Source organism: Cyprinodon variegatus, unplaced genomic scaffold (genome assembly GCF_000732505.1).
Source record: "Cyprinodon variegatus isolate N-32 unplaced genomic scaffold, C_variegatus-1.0 Scaffold261, whole genome shotgun sequence".
Classification (NCBI taxonomy): Eukaryota; Metazoa; Chordata; class Actinopteri; order Cyprinodontiformes; family Cyprinodontidae; genus Cyprinodon; species Cyprinodon variegatus.
In genome coordinates, this window is record NW_015150714.1 from 808,094 (window position 1) to 832,084 (window position 23,991).

Here is a 23,991-nt window from a genome sequence, read left to right on the forward strand (position 1 = left end):
AGAACCAAGACCATGACATCAACGTTGTATATTTGTTTAAAACAAGCTTGTTACTCACAATGGATGGATTAGAAAGGAATTTTTCTCAAGTAAAAGAAAAAAGTAGAATGCTATAACACCACTCTTAAAAGTACATTTTTTTCTAAAAGTAAGTCAAGTAGATGTGAGTATAAAAGAAACTAGTTACCATCCACCTCTGGTCATGCAACTGTGGCTCACTTAATATCCTAAACAATACAGGTCAAATAACTCTGCTGTTTGTTGCGTTTGCAGGTTTTCTGTCTTTTAGAGCATTAAAATTATTTCCGAACTCATTCAATTGTGATTGGTTTTGCTAAAATCTTTGGCCGTTTAATGTAGATGTTAAAATTCTTTCATTTTTGAAAGAAATAGGAAAAGAATAAACAATGCACAGTAATTAGCATCCTCATTGCAACACTGCTTCTTCTCCGACTTGCATCAGTACCATAATAATGATGGGTTTGATGTTATTCCCTTAGCGAAGGCTCCATTTCAGGGGTTAATGCATCAACTGTTTCCCACTTCAGTTTCCATGGGAGTGATATTCAATCATTTCCCACTCTACTACCTTATTTGATAGCAAAGCTACAATGTGCTTTACATACTCACCTACAGCCCAACACAGACACTTGAACCAGTTTGAAAAACCTACAAAACAATCTTGGATGTTAATTCACTGAAGAGAAATGACTTCAATGCCACAGCCTTTGCAAAGTTAGGTCGTTTATTATTTAGGCATTTATTCTTCTTGCCGTTCAAAGGTTCCAACAACTCAAACATCACTTTTCGTTTCTGTTCAGTTTAAACATATTCTTAGCTATAAAAGGAAATGCATAAAAGGTAAGAAACAGATTACATAGTGCGTAGCTTTCTGTAATTTAATAACTTACAACACAGAGACTGAGGTGGTCGGTTCAGTTTCGGTAAACACAGAATTGAGGAAATTCCAAAACGCTGTCTTTTCAATAAGTGAGCGACCCTAATGTAAGAAGAGATGTCAGGCTAAAACAGAAGTGGGAAACGATGAAATAGAAACAGAAATACAGCTATTCTGTGGCTTAGTTTACTAAGACAAAAAGGAAAAATCAAGACTGCTGCCTAGAGATGCATCGGTCAGGCTTTCCCGATTCTTTAAGGTGAGATCTACTCATTTTGTAAAAAAAAAAAAAAAAAGTAAAAATCCTAATCTTAACTTAAGCAATGAGCGCAGCTTTTTTTTTTTTTTATAAGGATGGACGTTTTAATCTAAAGGATATATAATGGGTTTATGAGTAGTGCATGTTTTTATTTTTGATGCATTTAAAGCAACAGATCTTACAATACCTTCACTGTTTGCCCATCATGGGAAAATTGTTCAGTTCCAATCCCTTCTCATAAGATTGGTGCATATCTAGAGATGTGTAAAATATAAAGCATGAGCTCAAATCCACATGTAGCCATTTGCATGAAAATTGCAGGAATATAATAGGTCTGAGTCAAACTTAGCTGCGTATTCTCTTTACAGTTACTTTTATTTTCACCTGCATCCCCTAATAAGCTTTAAAAAAAACAAAAAACCAGAAGTTACCCTACTTTTAATCAACTGTTTTCTAAATAGTTGCGAGTTTAGAATACGACGCCCCCCCATAGATATGTGAAATGACCAGCATGGCCAGAGGAACGTGATCAGGCTTCAAGATAGCTGATTAGCATCTGTCATCTGTATAATTAGACACAGAAAATTAAACCGCACACTCCTTTTTATAGGACAGAACAGCTTTAGAAGCTCACAGCACAGGAAGCTTTATTTTTTTTCCTCTTGACTTACCCACAAATCACCTTCATAAACAGTTGCATACTCGCATACATGCACACACACACTCGCACGTTTACTCATTTCCTCTGAAATTCAGGGCAACTTCGAGAGTTTTACTGTATAACTGTTAATAATAAAACAAAGCATTCTGAAATCTTGTGTCTTGGATCAGACACGCACACACGGACGAGGTGAGGACATACAGAGCGGTTGGTAAAGCATGTCTGGAAGGTCATCAGGGATCCTGTTTTTTCATCAAAAGTGAAAGCTTTCTCTCTACGTCCCCAGACTGTGTGCGGTTCGTTTTTTTTTAAACTTCTCTACCTCCTTCCTCTTCTCCTCCACCTCCTCTTCTGTCGTCACTCAGAGCCACCAGAAGCGCACATAGACGATGAGCATTATGAAAAAGACGCCACCCGCTGCCAGCTTGGCGTAAGTGGAGCGGGTGTTCAGGTACTTGGCGTCGCTCCTGTACTTTTTCGACAGGCTTGACAAGTTGCTGGCCTTGGAGTCCAGCGCTGTGGAACAATAAGGAGAAGGAGGTGAGGGATTGCCAGAATATAAATACAAACCAGGAGCACTTTCTGATTTTTAAATGACAGTAAGAAAAGAAGACGGACCGGAGAGAGCCTCGCCCCTCTGCAGGACCTCCTCTATGTTGGCCACCATGATCCTCTGCACATCCTGGAGCTCAGTGTTGATGCTGCCCAGATTCCTTCTTGCTCGGCTGTCAATGTACAGCTTCTTGGTTTTTTGAATGTATGTGTCTGAGAAAGCAGATACTGCAGTAAGCATGACGTGGAGATTTCCCAAATCTGCATGTTATGAAGTAAACAAACTTGATGATGAACAAACAGTATCTACAGTTTATGATGCACTTCTGCCCCAAAGTTTGTTTCATAGTCTTATTAAGATGCAAACAGTTGTCTCAAAGCCCTTTTGAAGGTAATAGCAATCAAAAGTTTACATACACTCATCACAGACAGGAGATTTTATGGAACTGAGGATATTAATCCACAATTATTTTCATTGTTACGCAGATGACACCCAGATCTATTTATCCAGTAAACCCACCTCCTCATTCCCCCCTTGTCCCTTACTGTTGAAATTACTGGCTCACCTTAAACTTCCTTAAAACTAAACCAAACTCCTCCTTGTTGCCACCAAATTCACCCTATCCAAGATCAATAGTTTCCCTCTACCCATTGACAACTCCTTGGTCTTCCCCCACATCTCAGGTCAAGAGTCTGTGTGTCATCTTTGACTCCTCCTACCTCCTTCCCTGACCAATCATGCTGCCTCTATCCTTGTCCACAGCCTCCTCACCTCCCGTCTTCATTATTGCAACTCTCTTCTGTCCGGACTCCCTCATAAATCCCTCCCTCCCTGTCTTTCAGCAGCTCCATTGGCTCCCAGTTAAATTCTTTTTTTATTTATTCCATCTTTTATTGTCATTACACTGCCACAAGTAGGTGGGCTGCCATTGTGCGGAGCCCGGGGAGCAGTGTGGGGTTGAGGGTCTTGCTCAGGGAGCCAGAGTTCAGGCTGTGAGGATCGAACAGAGTACTTGCAACCTTCTCAGAGCACAAGCGCACTGCTCTAACCACTAAGCCTTTTAATTCAGAATATAATTTAAAATCCTGCATACTTTTAAACCTTCCATAACCTTGCTTCTCCATATTTTTCAGACCTCCTAACGCTCCCTCAGATCCTCCCACTCCATCCTCCTCACTGTAACCCCAGCTCAGCTTGTCGCCATGGGGATCAGGGCTTTCTGCTGCTCTTCTCCCGAACTCTGGACTCACTCCAGCCAACCTGACCTCTGCAGAATGAAACACACTCAAACCCACCTGTTCCAGAATGCTTATTTGTAAATACACTGTTCTTGTCCGTATCCATAACTCTTTGTCTATACTTTTCTTTGCCCTGTATTTGTATTTTTGTTGTTTGTAAAGTGACCCTGGGTGTCTAGAACGGTGCTGCTAAATCAAATGTATTATTATTATTATTATTATTATTATTATTATTATTATTATTATTATTATTATTATATTGGGATTATTGAGTAATGTTGTGGTTACAAAGAAGGAACTTTACTTTGGTTTCTATTTTATCTCAAATTAATATCAGTCAGATAAATGACCACAACAAGTTATTTATAGGATAAGAGAGGAGCATTATGTACTAATGTGGGCCTTTTCTTTCATAAGAGTGAAGGCAGTTTGTTTGGCCTTAATAAAAGTGTGCGACTCTCCAGGTGAAAAATATAGTGCAACCTTAAAGGCAAAGCAGAGGCATGAGGATGCTGGTGACATCTGTTCTGTCAGGTCCGATCAGTGTAACATGTAGCACTGCTCTAATAAAAGCCCCCAAACCCGAATGTTAGCCTACTTTAAATATTTGAAAATAGATTTTGATGCATTTTGGGATTTTTTTCTGGTTAAATCACTCAGCTGTAGCCACCTTCGAGTTGTCAACAAGAGCAGAAGGGCCTCTAAGAAACGTCTCAACGATTCTATTCATCCCATTATAGTGTAATTCAACTCTAACCAATTATTAGGTGCATGTATACATTTCAGACTGTGTGTTTAAATCCTTTGTGAACACGAGGTTTCCCAATTAATTCAAATGTATTATGTTGATTTGTACCCATATTCTACCCTAGTAAAATAACATTCCCAATAAACATTTAAAACCTAAAATTCAGAAGACATTTATGTCCATGATGAGTGTTTGTAAGCTTCCTACCAGAGCTGTGTGTATAGAAAAGGACCAGTACATGTTATCAACCATCAGGAATATTTTCAGGCTCCACAGGTGGATTTTGTTTCTTACCAAACTCAATAAAGGAGTAAGGACGGGATACTGTGGGGACCTTCTTTCCATGCTGCTCATGAAATTCTGCCTGCAGGTCTTCCAGGTAAGCAAAAGCTAGCTTCTTGGGAAAGCCTGCTTCAGACAGCACAAGGTAGCAAACTCCCTGATCTATATAATAGCTGCAAGAAGAACCACAGGTTGTGTCAAAAGTACAGAGCAATGGAAGTGGACTAGAAAAAAAAAAACCTATAAACAATGTCTTTTTTTGCTATTTTATCCAACAGATTTTAAGGATTAAAAAACAATCTTGTAGCTAAAATAGTTAAATTGGTTTAAAGTCCACAAATGGAGGGAAACCATAGTTTTAATGTATTTAATGAGTAGGGAAACAAACATAATATTAGTGTGCAATCGAGTTTAGCTGGTAAAGTCTCTAATAAGACAATTTACTTTGGCAATTTACATTTTTTTCCCTTTGATCAAACACTCACTGAAACGCCATGGATCCAGCCTCTAAAGTGCAGCGCGTGGGACTCTGCTCGTTGAGTTTCCTGAAAAGCTGCTTGGCCTGAGTTTGATACTGCTGAAGATCTCGACCCACCTACAGAACGATTAACAACAAAAATCAAAACCTAGATCAAGCAGTTTGGTGAACATTCTAACCAAAAAACACTGAGGATAACAAAAGCTTTGTTCTATGAGCCCCTTTACAGGCTGACGGCAGAAGCAAATGATAATGGCAACTTATCCAACAAAGTGGGAGAAAAACATACACTCATTGAAGCTCACAGATTCTAATGCATACACTCATTAAGTTCTATACTTTGTCTGGAGAGAGTGCATCTAAATGAAGGTAATGCTATCTCTAAGAGTGACGACGGGCCCTTATAGGCCGAGTCTGATTGCAGCAAATGACAATTTTAAGACTGCAGCATCACAGGAAGACGGATGATGTAGCACAGAGCAGAAACACAACAAACCTTCTCGCTTCCCTTTTGAGAGCACACAAGAGAGTGAAAGAAAAACACGTTAGACTTCTATCAGCTTATGCACAAAGCAAAACAGCTCATTGTGTGACAGTGGGCCTCATTTAGTGCAGATGTCACTGCTCTGATGCATAAAATATTCACAGATTTGATAAGAGTCTTCATTTCTAATTGTGATCTGATCCTTAACTCTAAGATACATTGAAACAGTTTTTAAGAGATGCCAATAAAACATAAACATGCCAATACTGACCTCTGGAGGCTAATAAGAGTAAAGCTTCAGTTTGAATGCAGTAGTTTAAACTTTTATCAGCAAAATAATATATATATATATATATATATATATATGTATATATATATTTTTTTTTTGCATTAAAAACATCTTTATAATGTTTTAGCTATGTGTTAAAGAATGTTTCACCCTTATATAAGATTTACACATATGTGTTAGCAAATGGACTAAATTTAGGTAAGGGGTGAACATTGAGCAAAAAAGGCCTCTTCTGGAAAAACATCTCCAATCTGGCCTGCTGGATACAACAACCTGCACCAAATCTTGTCCAATGATAAGAAACTTGGTCGTGTTATCCCTTAGAGAGGATGAAAGTTTGGTTTCTTCTTCTAAATAATCAGCTATTTGAGAACTAAGCAAACTAAGCACAGCTTCTCCTGTGCCGCATTCAGTTTCTTTACCCATATCAGTGTTTCTATTAACGGGAAAATACACCCGATCGTCGCCAAATTATGTCTGGATTGATCTTGAAGGATGTATTTAGGTCAATCCGACGGTTCAAATGTCTGATGAAGAAAAGGATGACGCAGCCATCATCATGTTTCCCTCTGGGGATTGGGTCGAATCTGACTTCCACATCATTAGCTGTGTAACCTATGTCCTTAGGTGAACAGGACTCCTCATGACTTCCTTTCAAAAATTCATTGGTACCAGATTAAAGAGGTCTGGATGTAAATCCATGGCAGAATTATCATATTATTATCTTTAAAATCACATGTTTTCTGCCTACTTTTAAAATTATGCACCAGTTTGAGTTGGCATTTCACATACGATCCCAAAAGATGAAAAAGTGTGGATGACGCCGACTTTGCAATGCACTGTAGTTATAGCACGTCATAATTCTAATAGATTCATATCTGCACTTTAGTGACTATAACGAAATGAAGATGATAATTTTGTGTCAGGTAACGGGGAAAAAAACTGCTTTCGGTTAAAAAAACAAAACATGTCATTTTAAGGCAACAATACCCGTTTGTATTCAAGTTCCTGTTTCTGATAACTCAATAGTGTCTTATACATTATTGTTCCCACAAATTCAGACTTGTGAAGCACAGAATTTATGACTGTATTAAAAAAATGCCCGTACAAAATTAATTGGTTTATGATAAAAGTTTTTTGCTATCTGCTACCGCTCTGGCTCGGAGTTTGTCTGCCTGGCTGTGTGTTTCCTAGATTGGGCCGCCATTTACAGTTGCTTTTTGTATCTCTGCTTCTGTCTCCTTGAACCCCAGTAGGTCTCAGCAGATGGCCGCTCACACTGAGCCTGGTTCTGCTGGAGGTTTCTTCCTGTTAAAAGGGAGTTTTTCCTCTCCACTGTCGCTACAACCATGCTTAGTGGAGCGATTGCATTTGAGTCAATGAGTCGATGCAATCAACTAGTTTTCCTAGATAGAAAACTTTGAATCAAATAGATTGTATGATCTGGTGAACTGTAAAGGGCCTTGAGATGACAGGTGTTGTGAATTGAATTGCTATAAGCAGAATCTATGCAAAATGTCATCAAGCCTTAAATTAGTCTTTTTTTTGGTGAAGTTGTAAACAAAAACACCACCATAAAAAAAAAAAAAAAAACATAATGATGGGGTGTGAATATATCACTCATAAGTAGTTTTTGAATGTTAAATAAAAAACATTACTGTAAGCTGTTTTAGGTAGGTGGGCCTATTGATGGGAGCTCTAACTCAGCTGATCAAATCCAGTTAAACACAACAGCTACTGAAAGATAGGTTTTAATCATCCCATCTGGATGAGGCTGGGCCCCTACTATTGTGATACACCTGACATTAGTCAGCCAACGTGTCACTGCAATATCTCCTAAGTAAAACCTCTATTAGACTGAGTAGAAAGGTTGAGAAGTGAACCTGCTCGTCCTCCTGCATTGAAGCGGCCAGCGGCAGACCGTCGGCCAGCCGAGCGATCATCGTCAGCAGCAACATCTTTGCCAAGTGTCCCGCTGTGAGTCAAGGCTCTGGAGAAAGTCCCAGCTGGTTGGCAGCGGCGATTGTCTGGCGGACGGGCTGTAAAAAGTGACAACACACAGGAGAGACGCGCTGAGCTGGCCGGAAACGCCGCAGATTTGGGTGTCACAGTCAAATATGTCCGGTCCGGAACTGAATTCGCTTACAATGTTCCGCGCTCTCTTAGAAAGTAGTGCAAAACATGCATTTCAGAAAGGAAAGGGAAAAAAAAAAAACATAAAAAAGAAAGAAATGTATGCATAAACGTAGCTACGGAAGAGGATTAGGGCCACTGAAAAAAAAAGTTAATTTTTACATTTTATTTCAGTTTAATATGGGGAAAAAGTTTTTTTCTCAGAATTTTGACTTTACAGAATTCAGACTTTTTTCTCAGAATTCTGACTTTAATCTCAGAATTTTTGCTTTTTTCTCAGAATTCTGACTTTAATCTCAGAATTCTGACAATTTTCTCAGAATTCTGACTTTAATCTCAGAAGTCTAACTATTTTCTCAGAATTCTGAATTTTTCTCAGAATTCTGACTTATTTTAATCAGAATTCTGACTTTAATCTCAGAATTCTAACTTTTTCTCATATTGTACTGAAATAATATTTAAAAAGTCAGTTAACTTTTTTTTTTTTCCCAGTGGCCCTAATCCTCTTCCGTATGAAGCTTACCACATAGAATTAAATTGTTTTCCTGCTATACTGTTGCTTTCAGCTGCACCATGTTTGAGAGGGAAGGCTTCTGGTTTAATTTGTCTCAGAGGTGAAAATATGATAAAATAGAAAATAAATATTTTATAGTATAGACTAACATTATAATTTTGTGATCTGTTGTCAGCAAATGCACAAAGCTCCAACATGCACATCTGGCCGTGGTGAACTTTGGCCGTTTCTCCCATAGTCAACGATTAATATGTTACTTAATGTTAATTAATTAATGTCTTGATCTTTATTAATGTTTATGGTTTCTGTAGCAAATCTGAGAGTTGTATTAGACAGGACAGCTGGACAAATGGTTGGATGACTGGATAATTATTAATGTTGCATAGTGACTAGCCTAAACAGGCTTTCAACAAAAATACTACACTAAAGAAAATAATACAAACACAAACAAACATTTACAGAGACAATAAATTACATATTTGACATATAGAGGATTCATAATTGTCTTTCCGCAGACATTTTTGTTAAATAATGCTAAAATTCTCTTCATTAAATAGCCATCTCAACACATCAGGATTTTATTGTTGAAGAAATTGAATCACAAATCACAACCATAAAGGATAGTAAAATAAAGAGTAAAACTTAATCCCGAACCACATTGATCACAAATCACATATAAACAGTAATGTTCAGGATCCCCTACGTATCTTCCCACTTCAACCAACAGAGGAAGAGAACCAGTTTTTAAAACAGTGACCTTTGTCTTCATTTAATGTCTTCTTTCATATTTACACTTCATATCCTAGGACCATTGCTCTTTAAACCTCCGATAGTTAAATTATGATGGCTATGCTAATATGATCCTATGCTTATGGAAATATAACATTTCTGCTGCTTGTATCTGAGTTTGGAAATACATTTCCTGCACACTGCTTGCTTCTGAATAAAACAGGAACACTAGGTTGGCCTATTTTAAATTAGTTTATTTTTTTCCTATTCGATATCTACATGCTCCTCAGATTATAATAAATAACAGCATATGTTATCACAACTATGCAGAAGACAGAGAGCTGTATGTTATGATGTCACCAGGGGACTATGTACCCACTTCAATGCTGAGTTAATGCATAGAAGAAATCAATTAACGGATGTGCCAAAATGCTTTCAGCTGAAGCAAAACAAAACTGACATTTTAATTTTTGGTTCAAATGACATATGATTGTTGAAAGCATTTGAAAGTTAGCAACCAGCTCTAGTTAACCTATAACTAGAAACCACCAATCAGGCTTTTGTCTTGGTGTATTAATTGACTCAGACCTGAACCTTCAGAGCAACATCAAGACACTAACAAATTTGGCCAGCTATCACCTAAATAACATCTCTGAAATTAAGGGAATATCAGCAGAATTTTGAAAAAAAATAATTAATGTGTTCATCTTCAGTAGAACTGATTACTGTCATGTTGTCTTCAAGGTTCTGCTTAATAAGTCAATCAGCCAGCTGCAGTTGATCCAGAAATCTGTGGTTCACGTTCTTACTAAAGCAAACTAAAATACATTACAGACTCCCTGTTAGTGTATCAACCAACCAGACCTCTCAGGCCTTTTGGTTCAAGTTGCATATCCAGAACCAGAACCAAACATGGAGAAGCCACTTTTAGTTCTTATGATCCACTAATCTGTAACAAACTGCCAGAAACAGGTAAAGGGGCTGAAACCCCATTTTTTAAATTAAATTTATTAAAACCCCATTTGCTTAGAGTCCAACTTCCTTTTTTTTCTTAATATTTTATATCTTTCCAGTTGTTTTTATACTTCATTGTTATTTCATTTAAACAGACATATTTACTATTTTCATTACCATTATAACACTGCAATGCACTTTTCGTTTTGTTTTTTTTATAGCACCTTGAATTTTCTTGCTATGGAAATGTGCTGTTTAAATAACCTTGCCTTGCCACGTTCATTTCAGAGTTTAAAGTCTTATTCTCATCTGGTCCAATCTGTGCAGCCTGAAGGCTTGGCAGGCCAGAGTCCAGGAAATAATACTGCAGCCTTTACTTTATGCTAGACATATCATTACATTTCAGACAATCCTGCTCTGTAATTTATCACATCAAATGATATGCAAAATAAAAATCTCCAACATATATGAGCAGACACAACTTTCACTGAGGAGTGTTGCTGTCAGATGCCTGAAAGAGGATAAGCACTAGATTTGTGTTGTTTTCTCCTAGGCAGTCCTCTTTAGAGAGGGATTCACACAAACAATGTGCAAGTCATTATATGTCACCTAAGTAAATGTGTAGCTCTTGTGGGACCTCTTGTGGTTGGTTCTGGTAATACCTACAGCTAGATCTGAACTCTACAGCTAAATCTAAATTCAAATTATCGCTTAAAAACTCTTGTATAGTCATTCATAGTGAAATATCACTGTTTTGAGAAATACTGTAATAATTAACCTTTAATTTGGTCTCCAGTTTGGTTTGATAAGGTATTCTGGTGTTGATGCACAAGCGTTAGTGTTACCCTCCAGTAGGCTGGGACTTCTTCTGATCGCCCTTAGTGACTACTTTCAACATGGAGGAGCAGTGGTGCTGCTCTTCTCCTCGCCCCTATAGTCCAGCCACCCTAAAAGGAAGCTGCTTAAGATGCCTGAATCTGGGATCTTATTCATTGTGTTATGATCCAACACTCATAATTAGAGATGAGTGTCTGAGCATAGGCACACCTGAAAATAATGAGAATAAATTTATGTTTTCCTAGTTAGGAACCAAATCGCTAGATGGAGAAGAGTTGACTGTGATCCTGGGTTATTCTAGCTACTACAGAACTTGCAGAAAGTTTGACAGTAGAGAGACCAACAGAAGCTCTTTAACTGATCTGAAGACAGCAAAGAGCTCAAGGCTTCCAAACAAGAAGCTTTTCTGTGCTTGACCTTGGATGCAGACACAGATCTCAGTGTTGTTAAACAATAATCTGATATCCCTTATAGTGACGTTATATGCCAGTAAAAAACTAAGACCAAAAACCATTTTATCAAGATAAAATATGGTTTAATACAGCGAGCGTCGGTCCTGACTCGTGTTAGTGTTTAGATTAGGGCCCTAGGGTGATCTGCAAATATTTTTGTGTGCAGCATCTGTCAACAGAACCACAGAATTATGCCAACAGTGGGCATAGATAGAGCTCAACCTTCCTGCAAAGCCTTGCAATGAAGCGACCTAACATGACCCTTGACCTCCCAATCCAGACAAGACTCAAACGGACAACCAAACACTCATGACCCTAAAAGAAATGGAAAACAATTTGCGCTTGTGTATTCAGCGCAATAAAGAAAATGGCAAGGGCATGAATCGCAAAATATTTATTAGTAAAGACTTTGAATAGTGTTAAAATACAGATCATTCAGTTAAATTCCCTTTTAATGCACAATACACACACACTCAGTGTAAACAACAAAAACAACATATTATTCTCCACTGGATCATTATTTTAGTAATAAATGCCTTTTTCTGCTTTTAACATCAGATCATAAGCTGTCCTTAAAAATGAAAGTTCAAGACAATTGGGGGGAATTTAAATTTTAGGTTTAAAGATCAAACAAAAAAATAAAAATATTGACCTTTTTTTCTCATATGGATCAAAACATGAAGAAAAGTAAACTTTTCCATTTATAAACTTCCAAAAAGTTAGCCTGATCATTCACACAGGTAGTTAAATGACCCAGTACTCTAAATTAAAAGGAATACAATAGAATAGAAAAGAGTAGAATAGAATGCAATGTTAAAATGGAAAAGTCAAGATCAATTTAGAAATATCTGTCCTTTTATATGTTTTTTATTTTCTTCAGAAATACATGTGAATATATGGTGGCAGATTAGCGGTAATTGGAATATAAAAGCTGGTAACTGGTCCTAATCGTCACTGTACTGTGAGCATGATCAACAGGAACAAAGAAAAGCACGACTGTCTGTTTACTGAATGAACTAAACCCATGAACCTTTAGTCAAAAATACTGTGGTATTTCTGTATGATGAGCTTAGAGTGATTGGGAGGGCACGGCATCACCGGGAGTCGAGGGGGGCCCAGAGGCAAGCCTGACACCTCCATCATCAGCTGCTTGTTCACTCCAATATCAAAACCTGTCGAGACACAGAAAAACAGTTTTCCTCCCGAGGTAGGCTAATGAGCTACAGGCAAATTCCTCAGTCTAAGCTAATTTTAGAGCTGAAGATCATGGCTATCACTCACCCAGTTTTATGGCATAACCAACAAGCTCCTGGATTTTAAACTGTAGGTGGAGATTTGACCAGACGTTACACAAAAATGGCAGAAACTAGACAGCAAAGTTTATGACAACAAATAAGAGAAAAACTGGGGTACCTGAATTGTTCGGGCAGTGACCAGATCTCCAGTCTCAAATGCTGAAATCAGCTGGTTGACATAGCATCCCATATAGTTATATGTGCTATAGGAGGAGAAAAGTATAAACATAATTACCTACAGTGTAATATAGCAATATACAGATAATGGAAGTAAAAGATCACTGACCTGCCAACAGCTCCATTAGCTCCCATTGCTAGTGCTGCTAACAATTGCTGCAGCACATCAAATAAAAAAGTTGTTTTAGAAAGATTGGAACAATTTTATATCTGGTGTTAAGAGTTATCTTTTATTATGATGCAAAGGGCTGTGTATGTTTCTCCATTAACTTTAGATCATTTTTCCAATCATACCACAATTCTATTAGGTATGAATAAGTTCTAATATTTTAATAATACACCTAAAATATCTAAATAGTTGATGCAGAGAATAAAGTAAGATCTCTTTTATTAGGACAAGAATAATCACCTTTATTGGCACGCATCACAAGGAGAGAAATGATTAGACTGGAAAGATACTGGGCAGCTTTAATAAATACAATGGCTGACACGGGACTAGGTTTGATAATGTCTGTAACCAGGCTGATTAGAAGCCACAGAACTCAGACTATAAGACTGGACTCCAGCTAAGTACACAACCAATCAGACAATGAGAAGGTGACACAGTGTCTACTGATAACAGTGAGGTATAAGATCGGTTGTGACTGTTTCTCTTAGATCTTCATCAGCAAAGCCACAGCTGTTCTCTGTAAAAAAAAATGTGTCTGTCTTATTTAGATTAAATATTTTAGCTCCTGTTTAAAAAGGATGTTATTACTGTGGATGGCTTCAGGGTTAAGGAGCTGGGAGGACAGTAGAAAACATAGTCTGGTCTATAAATCAGACCGGTCAATCATTTCTGTAATAATTTGACCATGTTTTGGATTCTTATCCTGTTAAAATACCAATTTGCAGTTGACTGGTTTAACCCAGCCGGTTTTTATTTACAAAGTGCTGTTATTTTAAGAGTTCACATCATTAACACAGGTCCACAGCATCATAGATCCAATGCAGAACTTAACAGTTGGTATGAGTTTTTTTCCGTCAATATTCATCCTTCATTTCAGTCCGGTCCCTCTTTGATTTTGTTGCAAAAAGAATGGGGCGGTCAATGAGTGTTCACTGATCAGGCAAACAGTAATGACCATAGAGTACTGAAATAAATAAGTAAATAACTGAATCTGTTAGGTTGAATACTTCAGGCGAAATATTTAAAGGAGTTTGACGAGGAGTGAACTGTGATGGGAAGACAACTGAGCAGAAAGATCTCCATGACTGCAGTTAAGACCACAGTGATCTGTATTTATCAAAAGTTGACCAAATAAGGAACAGCGGTGAACTATGGAGACAAATAAGCTGGACCAGTTCTGCTATCAGCAACTGGCGAAAAGCTTTAGATGCTCCAAGATGGGCAGCATCAATCTAGTCAAAGTGATCAAATAATTCAAACACCTTAAATTTTTATTTTACTTTGGCCCTGATAGCAGAACAACACCAGAGAAAATAATAACGTGGGGAATGACTGACCTCGTCCACGCCGTACAGAACCGACCAGTGAGGCTGGCTGTAGCTGACACACTGGCCGAAGTCCAGCAGGTCGCTCCCACTGAACTTCACTCCTCTGAAGGTTGGAATTAGCTTCTCGATGTCTTCTATCACATCTCTTACTGGGACTGAGGAAGACAGAAAGAAAAATAAATGTAGACCATTTGCTGTGCTTAAAAAATATTACAGTTAAAAGGTGAGCAAGGATCAAAGCACTGACCGTTTACCCCAGTGAATGCTGGGATTGTGTAATAATAGAAGGGGAGATTTGGAGCAGCTAAAGCGACTTCCTGCAAGAATCTCCTCAAAGCATCTGAAAGAGGTGAAACCTGACATTTTAGACAATCTTATAGTATTGATACATAAATGAAAACCGGAGGCAGAATCCAATGGTAGGAATGATAATAAATGACACGTAACATACGTGCAGACTTGGGCTTAAAGAAGGAGGGAGAAATGACAGCTATCCCATCAGCTCCAATCTCTGCAGCGTGACGAGCCTGGAGAAGGAAACAGAGTTGGTCTCAGTTTCAGCCTGTTTACCAGTTTAAAGCAATGCAAATATTCTAACACCTTATGACTTTAAAACCACTAAAGGTTTTAATGTTTTTCCTTTTAATTGGATACCAGAGAAAGTACTTTGGTGATTATAATAGAGTCAGTGGCCCTGAGTTTTTAACACAGTCAGTCAAAATTTTTTGCAAAAATATGTCATGGCTGTTGTTTTAGGGCAGGTTTGCATATTGATTATACCTGGATTTTAGTGAGTTTGTACAGAGGCCACTTCTATTAGGAAGCAAATAGACTGAAAAAGGATTTTTAAGAAGAGCTTCCAGAGGCTTACTGACCAATACGCTTGAATTAAAAATCCCTATGATTGTCACAATTAAAGAAAGTCTGCATGAGAAACAAAACCAACAAATATGATCACTGAAAAAGAGAAGAGAAGGAAAAAAGGAGGAGAAAAGGGTACTATATTACAAATAATCAGTGGTGGAAAGTAACAAAGTACATTTACTTGATTATTGTACTTAAGTGCTATTTTTGAGTATCTTTACTTTATTGACTCATTTGTTTATGGAGGGTTGAGGGGCGATGTTCTTATAATTCTCCCTCGATTACATTTCAAAGTCAAATATTGGACTTTTTCCTCCACTTCATTGCTAAGAAGCTGCGAGTTCCTTGTTTCTTTTGGCTCAGCTTAGCTTTTTAATCTGCTGTTGCTGTTTTTCTTTCTTGAAATGCAATTTCAACATGCAAGATAGCAGCACTTAGGACTGAATTTGGAAACCACTGTTTTAGAGATTTGAATGACAGCCCACAAATGAGAGAAACTCAGGTCAGATAATATTTGTATTTTATACAATTTATTAAGCAGTTAGTTGTTGCCATGTGGCCAAGTTGCTCCGTAGGGCAAGTTCTCAAACCAGGTTTTTTTTTTTTTTTTTTGTAATAGATTCAACCTTAAACCTCTATTCTATAGTGAAAGTGTTAGGAGGATGAAACACTCCTGTTTCCCATTGGTTTGTTTTTTATATAAGAAAAAATAATCAAAATATTTTCTGTCCTTTACAGGTGGTGCAGAACCTGTAGCAGGTCTATGCATCAATAAATCAGGTGGTTTCTGAAAGTTACAAGGTTCTTTAAAATACTCTGAAACATTTACAGAGATATACTGATGTTAGAAAATTACTAAGTATTTTTTTAACACTTAAGTACTTTTAAATCTATATGGTTTTGAATACTTAAATATTTTTGAAAGTGAGTACTTCAATACATGAGAACATGTTTGACTGAGTAAACTTTACTTGCAGTTGAGTGAGATTTGGTTATAATTATCAATAATTTCACTTAAGTATTACTGTTGAGTACTTTGTCCACCACTGCCAAGTAATGCTTTCATATCAAAGTCTGGTTTTGCCATTTGTGCATACAGGGAATGAGAAATTCTCAAGTGTGGAGGTGAGAGCAACAGTGATTGGCTGTTAGAATATGCTTTTTAAAGGCATTATGCATACACACAACACTAGACTACAAGGCTGAAGTTTTAAAATCAGCGGGAAAATGTAGTTAAAAATAAAGGGACAAAACAGAACTTTTAAGACAAACAAATAAAAGAACAATGCAGCAAACACTTCTCCTGGCTTGTTGTTTTTACCAGCTAAAGGTACAGTCACTTCCATAAGTGTTGCTCAACACCTGTTTTATTGGAATGAGTCACACACTCTGGGCATACATTTATATAATCTGTCATTAGGCAATAAAACAACTCACCAGATCCTGGGAGTCTTTGAGGCTCATGCATCCAACATGCACGATGGTGCTATCCATTCTGTTAAGACAAGTTTTCAGAAATCAATTGCTCCTCCTACAAAAAACTGGATGTATAATTGTTGAAATGAAATTAGAGATCACTCACTTTCCCTTTGCTTTCAGACACCATTCCTCTGCCAGGACCTTCCTCTCTGCAACAGAGAGAGACATACTCTCTCCTGTGGTGCCATTGACTGAAAGCAAAATAAAGCATGTTTTATTTACACATAGTGCCTCACATCCATTAACTTATTAATGGAAGGACAAAACTTAATTACAAATTAAATTAAGCTTCTTTACAGCCTAATTTAGCTATAATGAAATTAAATTTTAGGTGAATTAATCAAATTTAATCTACATTGAGGCACATCTTTGGATGCATGAAGTAACACCTGGAAAACAGCGCTTTCTAAACTCACAATGATGAAAAAATCCAAAATATTACAGCAAAGAGATTAGGAACCTCTACTAGTTAGGATTATACTGAGGTTCAGTTTCCAGGTACATGAAGGTTCACCTGTTTAGAGAATTATTTGCAACAGCATGTAGGTGTCCACCCATAATAGAGCTCAGGAAGGTGACATGTATTTTTGGGAAACGTGGGATTTAACTCCAAATCAAGCCCAAAACACATTGATGCTCACTGAAAATGCTATTATGAAAGGATTTCTGTACCTAATGGTGGTTCTATCTCCATATAAACTAAAAGTGCAATGAATAATATTTAAATCAACACTTACATGCAATGGTAAAAATAAAAAATAAAATTGGTCCTAGGGACCTATCAGTGACGGATACTGTGCTGGCAAATATCAACTAAAGAAATGTCATTTATTTCTGAATCATTGATTTGTAAATCCTTGTTAAAGTAAAAGACTAAAGGTACATATAGAGCTTAATCAGTTATGTGGCCGCATGCTTTATCATAAGAAATGGTTTTATTATTAATTTATTAAGGAATATTTTTATAGGCTTAAGGCCCCCTTTATCCCCTGTCTAGAACTACTCATGCATCCAGTAAATAAAGGGTTAAAACTAGGGATGCACGATATTGGGATTTTGGCCGATATCCGATATGCCGATACTTTAAAACTCATGTAGCCGATAACCGATATCGATACCGATGTTAAAGCTGGACAAAAATAAGTAGTCATTTAAAATAGCCGTTTTGTTATCCATTTCTGACACTTTGAAAAATAATATACTCAAATATATTTTCATATGCTGATATCAAATCGATTTTTAAAAACGCGGTATCGATCCATTTTACTTTCAAAATCTCGTGAAATTTCATCGTTCTGTTACAAACTCTCGTGATATTTTGCAAATTCTTGTGAGATTTTGTTAGTAAAATAGATCGATACCGCGTCAATATATCAACATATAAAAATATGGCAAAATTTCGTGAATTTTCTGGGTATTTCGTAGCATAACGATGACATATAGCAATATTTCATTAGTAAAAAGATTGATATTGTGTTTTTAAATGGCAATATATCAGCATATGAAGATATTGTGATATTTTAATGTATCAATATTTTTTCCCTCGTCTTTAGAAGTTTTTAAGTCTGTAAAAAAGAAGTTTTTGAGGAGGAAGAAGAAGTAGTATTTTTATTTTTTTAACTTTAGAAACGCAGAAGCTGATCAAATATCGGGTTAAATATCGGTGGGGTGGCCGATGTCCGATATACAGTTTTAAGGCCGATACAGGCCGATACCGATAGGGGGCCGATTATATCGTGCATCCCTAGTTAAAACCACAATTTCTTTTTTACATAAGTTACAATAATCTTATATGAAAAAACTGGATGTTGTTAGACGTTCAAGTGAAACAAAAAGTTAAAATAAAAGGGTTAAAAACATCTTCAGAACAATGCAAATGAAATATAAATCATAAATACAGAGAAGAACTATGAGCAACTTTATAAGAAACCATATCTTATTACGATGAAGAGGCAAGTTTTATTGTTTCATTTCAGAAGATTTGACTACTTTCAAAGACCCCTAGTTGTCAATGGTATATTTATTAATCATTAACATAAGAGCTGTCAGCTAAATATCTGTGCATCTTTACATTGAACACTTTCAGCTGAGGAAGGATACTAAACCAACTAGATAGATCAAACAGCTATGAATCTTTAACCCTTTCATGCATAGTGATCCCTACAATGCACAGCTGTTTAAAAGTATTTTTTTTATATTTGCCTTCAATTTTGGGCACTTATGCATATGAGTCCAATCTAGTGGAAGCTATTGCATCATCCCACAAAGAAAAATCCCATTTGTTGATCATTGCAATGAAAAAAAAACCAAGATGGCTGACACACAGGGGAAAAGACCAAACACCTCGGCTATTTCAGTTTCTACAGGGGAGCACCATTCTAACAGAATACCATATTACAACTGAAAACTAAATTACAATTATACCTATGCAACTACTTTGTTGGTGCATTCATTTTTTTACAGTATAAAATGCATAAAGTACACATAAATATTTCTTTATAAAATAAAGACAGAACAAACATTTCAAACCTTGTTTTACATTCCTAGGGATGTATGAAAACTCTTAGTAAAAACAATCCTGACTGGGTTTATCATAATTCATGCATGAGAGGGTTAATACTGACATAATGTGGGAACATATCAGACATAATGAAGATCAACAGAAGGAATCCCTATTTTGAACTTACCAAATATGCCCTTTACACCTTGCTTTTCTTTCAAGTAGTCAACATAAGGTCCAATCACTGATAAGTTGACTTCACTGTTTTGGGGAAAACAGGAAAAATATAGTCCCATGCATATGGTGGAATACAAAATGAAAGAGAAACACCAAATGTAAAGAATGATGATGGTTATACATGTCAGGTCTTAACTAATACACACTCACTCTCCTCATATCATCATCATATCTCTTTCTGTCTCACATACACACAGTTATACAAATAGATCACTAAAAGATGTAAAGGTTTGCAGTGTTAGAGCAGCTTCTAAAGGATCCTTACCCTTGCGCAGTGAAAGGAGTGAAGGTGGCCGCCAGCAGACCTGTCACCTTTCCGTCAGCAGCAGGAGCCATTGTTGAATCAACAATCTAAGCTAACACACATAAACACAGAAGCAAGAACAGGAAGTACAACTAAACAGCTAGCCCGCAAAGAAAGACATGAGACTGTTTACTGACTATTTTCAAGCACTGTGAGAAACAACAAGCATATTAGCAGTGTGTACCCAGTTATTAGCCCTGGAGCTACCAAGAAAATCCTATTTTTTTTTCTCTCTCTCCTTATTTCATCTACTTCCTGGCAGCTTCAAAAACAACTTCACAATGCATACTGCCATCTACTGTCAAATACTGCACAATGGTATTTCCTAACCTGTTTTTTGCTGTCAGTGCCATTAAACGGGATTAAGTGTCTTGTAAAAGCACAATTAGAATCATGAACCGGCATTGAAAACATGCAGACGGTCAGATTAGATCAATGCATGCATCCAGTAATTTAAACATGTTCACTTTTTCCCAAATTATGCTTAGTTATATATTTTTCTTTTATGTAAATCATCAGTTTTTTGTATCTCTTTAAATCCTCCTCCTTTTAAGATCCACCTTAAATCTCTTCTACTATCACCTAAGATATTTGTTTTTGATACCTAACACAACTGTTTATCTGTCTGACCTCTGACTCCTAACATGTGTAGACTGTCTGTGCAGATAAATCATTTACATGGTCTGACCTCTTCACTGCTAACATTTAGGTTGCAAACCTTTCAACTGATAATACATAATTTTAGGTAACCCCAGATTCTGTTTCCTAGAAAAAATATTTATTTAATTTCCAATACAAAGATTTGACATTATGAAATAAACACAGTGATCTGACATACCAGGTTAGGAAGGTCTGGTGAACTCCAAGGTATCAACTCCGTATATTTCACTATATTTCTTTGGAGTGGAAGAGAGTGAGAACACAGTTCAGTTATTACAACAATAAACCATCATGCTTTAAATCTTAGACTAAGACTCAACTTTATTTATCCCTTGGGATTACTCCTTCAGAGAAATTCTGGTTCCAGTAGCTTATATAGACTACAAAGAGTTAAAGCAAGATGCCCTTAGAGATAGAAATACAACAGGTAATATAAAAAGAGTCTATATAGTATAAAAAATTATAAAAAAGAAAAAAGTTGTAATGTCGTGGAATATGTTTCCCTTAGATATAAAAATATCTGCACAGTAGAGAGCTAAGGGAAGACTACGCAGTATTTGACTTGGATTATTGCACTTGAACTGGAGAGATGTACTGACCTTATAAAGTAAGTAAAAAATTACACAGGCTGCACAGTAGTTGGTATGTGTTATTGCACAGTAAGAGAGTATAATATTGCACGAGTGACAATAGGAGTCCATCACTTAATCTGGGTGTAGTGATGGACTCAGACCTGAACCTTAAAGGATTAAAATCTCAGCATGATTGTTAAAAACAAATGAATTTATTCACCTTTAGTAGAAATTATTATTATCAAACAGCTGCAGTTGATCCAGAATGCTGCTGTCTGTGTCCTCACTAAAATTAAGATGGTGGAGCACATCACCCAGTTCTACAGTCATTACACTGACTCCACATATCTAAGAGAATAGACTTTAAAATACTGTTTTTAGTCTATAAGTTACTTTTGGCTTGGCAACAGAATGCATTAAAGATAAAGTACCAAAGTTACTCTGAATACCCAGAGTGAGAAACATGGAGAAGCAGCCTTCAGTTCTTATTATTAATCTAAAAAAAAAACTTCAGAAAACTGTTAAGGTTTTGAAACCCCTAAATTTCTTTAAACTGAGATTAAAGACGTATTTGTTTAGTAATATAAGCTGATAAGCTGATTGAATTACCGAAACCAAACGTCCGACACTCAACTTACTTCATTATTTTTGGCACACACTGCATGATCAGAACATACAATGACTTATATCTCACATTTGTGGAGCTTTTATTTTCTCTACCCAAGAGTCACTAAAGTTTTTAGATATTTCTTTATCATCTTTGCATATCTGGAGAATGAAACTTTTTCACATCCTCTGCAAACTAGCTCATGTTAATAAAGACACTGCTAATGTATGTTTATTTTCAAGTCTTTCCTACATTTAGCAGGAAATTTTAGACTGTAATTAGACTCAAATATCAGGTTTTTCAGAAGGTTAAACATGTTTTCTTTCAGGTTTGCTCTGTATCTGTCACAGTTGGGTGGTGGTTTTTGAGGACCCAAATGCAGAGATCAGGAGGCAGACATGAGTCTTGCAGATTTAACGAGGCAACTAAGGTAAAACCAAAAATCTTTTTTGGTTTTTCATTGGAACCCAAGGCTTCTTTGACATGTTTGCTGTGCTTTTTAAGTGGATTTTTCCAAACTGCAGACTACAGTTGACCTGTAAAACAGATTCCCAGATCTGGATACCTGCAGGTCCTAAAGAGTTACTAAATGCTTTTGTCTGCTTTCTTGACTAACTCTCTCTTTGCTTTAAGGAAAATTAATGTCTTGGTAGATTTGCTCAGAGTTAAATTTCTTCACAGCTTTATTTCTGCTCTGCCTGCCATGCTATTTGTTTATCATGATGCTGTTGCTCCATACTGTTCTACAAGATTCTGAGGTCCTCACAGATTGGCTCGATTTGTTTTATTTTTTCATATTATTCTAATCTAATTGCACAGATGCTTAATCTTTACTTTTCCAAGTCCCACGTATTTCTCAAGTCTTTATAATTCTAAAGCCAGGAGTAGCAATTCCTTTGCCTAAAGATTCAAATCATAAACTTGCCATAGTGGTATATATATATATAACAACACCCTTAAAAGATAATGGCATGAGAAAAAAATAAAGAATGTGGAAAAATATTTTAGTTTTTGCTTTGATGGTTTGTGTGAAAAATGTTTAATCTAACTCAACAGGTATCAAATCTTCCTTACTAACTTTCTTTGTTTATTGTTTATTTAAACAACCTGCATATTTATAAATGCATGAAGCAAACCTAATTTTATTTTTTTTATTTTTTTGGTCTGAAAGCATACCCTATACTAAGTCATTTTATCGTCCTCTTACTCTTTGTAATTAATGTTAACATTTCTACAGCATTTTCTTTCCTATTTGGCATTATTTCCAAAATTTTCTAAATTCCTGTTGAGTCATATCCTCTTTAATCTTCCTGATTCTGAGTTTTTGAGTAAAAATCACCAGAGGAGGAGAAAATGCTGCGCAAAAGTTGCTTAGTTGACGGTTTTCTATAAAACGTCTACTAAGCAACTTTTGTTGCTGTTGAAGTGGATAATATTCCTATTTCATTATTAAAAAAAGGCAATGTTTAACTAACAAAGGCATGTCAAATATGCACAGGATACTGAAAAACAAATCCTAACTGTGACTGGTTTTGAATATTTACAAAAATATTGTGAGGTGACACCTTTAATACAAAGAATATATATATATATATATATATATATATATATATATATATATATATATATATATATATATATATATATAAAGAAAAATAAAACAACGTTAAAAAAAACATCCATATATTTTTGTACATAGTCCGTTAAAACGTGGTTTAACGAAAAATAAATATAAATAAATATAACTTCCATCCTACCTCTGTCCTTCAGTGACGGTCTTAGAGCAATGTTTTAAACATTTTTAACGGTAGGATTTTTGCATTCGCCAGAGATTTGCTTGTTTTACGGTCATGTGAAAATATCTGAAACGTCACGAACGCAGAGGATCATGGGATACGTAGTTCATGCAAAATTAAAGAAAAAAAACCCAACGGAAACAAACAATACAGAGATCATATTTCAAACACATTATAAACTTTCGACGCGTGCTATTTATTTATTTTTTAACATGGTAGAGCTGGTCCTCAATGCACCATATTTCAAAATATATACGGCAACATTTTTAATGTATGAATCATCTGATGCCTTCAGATGTTATAGGAATTTTGGCGATCAAGTGCTAAACTCCCACAAGGAACAATTTGCACAAAAAAAAAAAGAAAAGAAAAAAAGAAAGAAAAGTAAAAAAAATTCTGTGCTTTTTAAAACGTGTACTTTCTGGTCCCACGAGATTGAACTGTTACCTAAACGTTTTGAACAAAAAGCGGAAAACAGCTCAAAATAATAGATT

General features: G+C 36.3%; 2 protein-coding genes across 4 annotated transcripts; both read right to left on the bottom strand.

Annotated features, from left to right (window-relative positions):
• Positions 1-713: 713 nt before the first annotated feature.
• sec22b (SEC22 homolog B, vesicle trafficking protein) lies at positions 714-7,989 on the bottom strand. Of its 2 annotated transcripts, XM_015382673.1 has the most exons (6): positions 7,774-7,989; positions 5,614-5,625; positions 5,125-5,234; positions 4,652-4,812; positions 2,437-2,583; positions 714-2,334 (listed from the first exon to the last, which is right to left on the bottom strand). In XM_015382673.1, exons 1-6 carry the CDS (start codon positions 7,846-7,848, stop codon positions 2,180-2,182), a joined length of 660 nt encoding a protein of 219 aa, XP_015238159.1. In that variant the 5' UTR covers positions 7,849-7,989; the 3' UTR covers positions 714-2,179. The 2 variants fall into 2 exon arrangements, with proteins under 2 accessions (XP_015238159.1, XP_015238160.1); XM_015382674.1 differs by lacking the exon at positions 5,614-5,625 and having other exon boundaries at positions 716-2,334.
• A 3,895-nt stretch (positions 7,990-11,884) lies between these two features.
• On the bottom strand, positions 11,885-23,481 carry npl (N-acetylneuraminate pyruvate lyase (dihydrodipicolinate synthase)). Of its 2 annotated transcripts, XM_015382630.1 has the most exons (13): positions 23,459-23,481; positions 20,701-20,758; positions 19,824-19,914; positions 19,509-19,582; positions 16,925-17,012; positions 16,780-16,837; positions 14,930-15,005; positions 14,726-14,818; positions 14,488-14,633; positions 13,091-13,137; positions 12,923-13,007; positions 12,791-12,830; positions 11,886-12,681 (listed from the first exon to the last, which is right to left on the bottom strand). In XM_015382630.1, exons 3-13 carry the CDS (start codon positions 19,892-19,894, stop codon positions 12,542-12,544), a joined length of 918 nt encoding a protein of 305 aa, XP_015238116.1. In that variant the 5' UTR covers positions 19,895-19,914; positions 20,701-20,758; positions 23,459-23,481; the 3' UTR covers positions 11,886-12,541. The 2 variants fall into 2 exon arrangements, with proteins under 2 accessions (XP_015238119.1, XP_015238116.1); XM_015382633.1 differs by lacking the exons at positions 20,701-20,758; positions 23,459-23,481 and having other exon boundaries at positions 11,885-12,681.
• Positions 23,482-23,991: the final 510 nt, after the last annotated feature.

Coding starts and splice junctions, on each gene's coding strand:
- npl (XM_015382633.1), bottom strand. CDS start 19,894: ATGGCTCCTGCTGCTGACGGAAAGGTGACAGGTCTGCTGGCGGCCACC. Junction 15,006..16,779: donor TCAAAGACTCCCAGGATCTG/GTGAGTTGTTTT, acceptor TTCCTTCTCCAG/GCTCGTCACGCTGCAGAGAT. Junction 12,831..12,922: donor TCACTGCCCGAACAATTCAG/GTACCCCAGTTT, acceptor CTCCACCTACAG/TTTAAAATCCAGGAGCTTGT.
- sec22b (XM_015382673.1), bottom strand. CDS start 7,848: ATGTTGCTGCTGACGATGATCGCTCGGCTGGCCGACGGTCTGCCGCTG. Junction 4,813..5,124: donor GCTGGATCCATGGCGTTTCA/GTGAGTGTTTGA, acceptor TTCTTCTTGCAG/CTATTATATAGATCAGGGAG. Junction 2,335..2,436: donor GAGGGGCGAGGCTCTCTCCG/GTCCGTCTTCTT, acceptor ATTGTTCCACAG/CGCTGGACTCCAAGGCCAGC.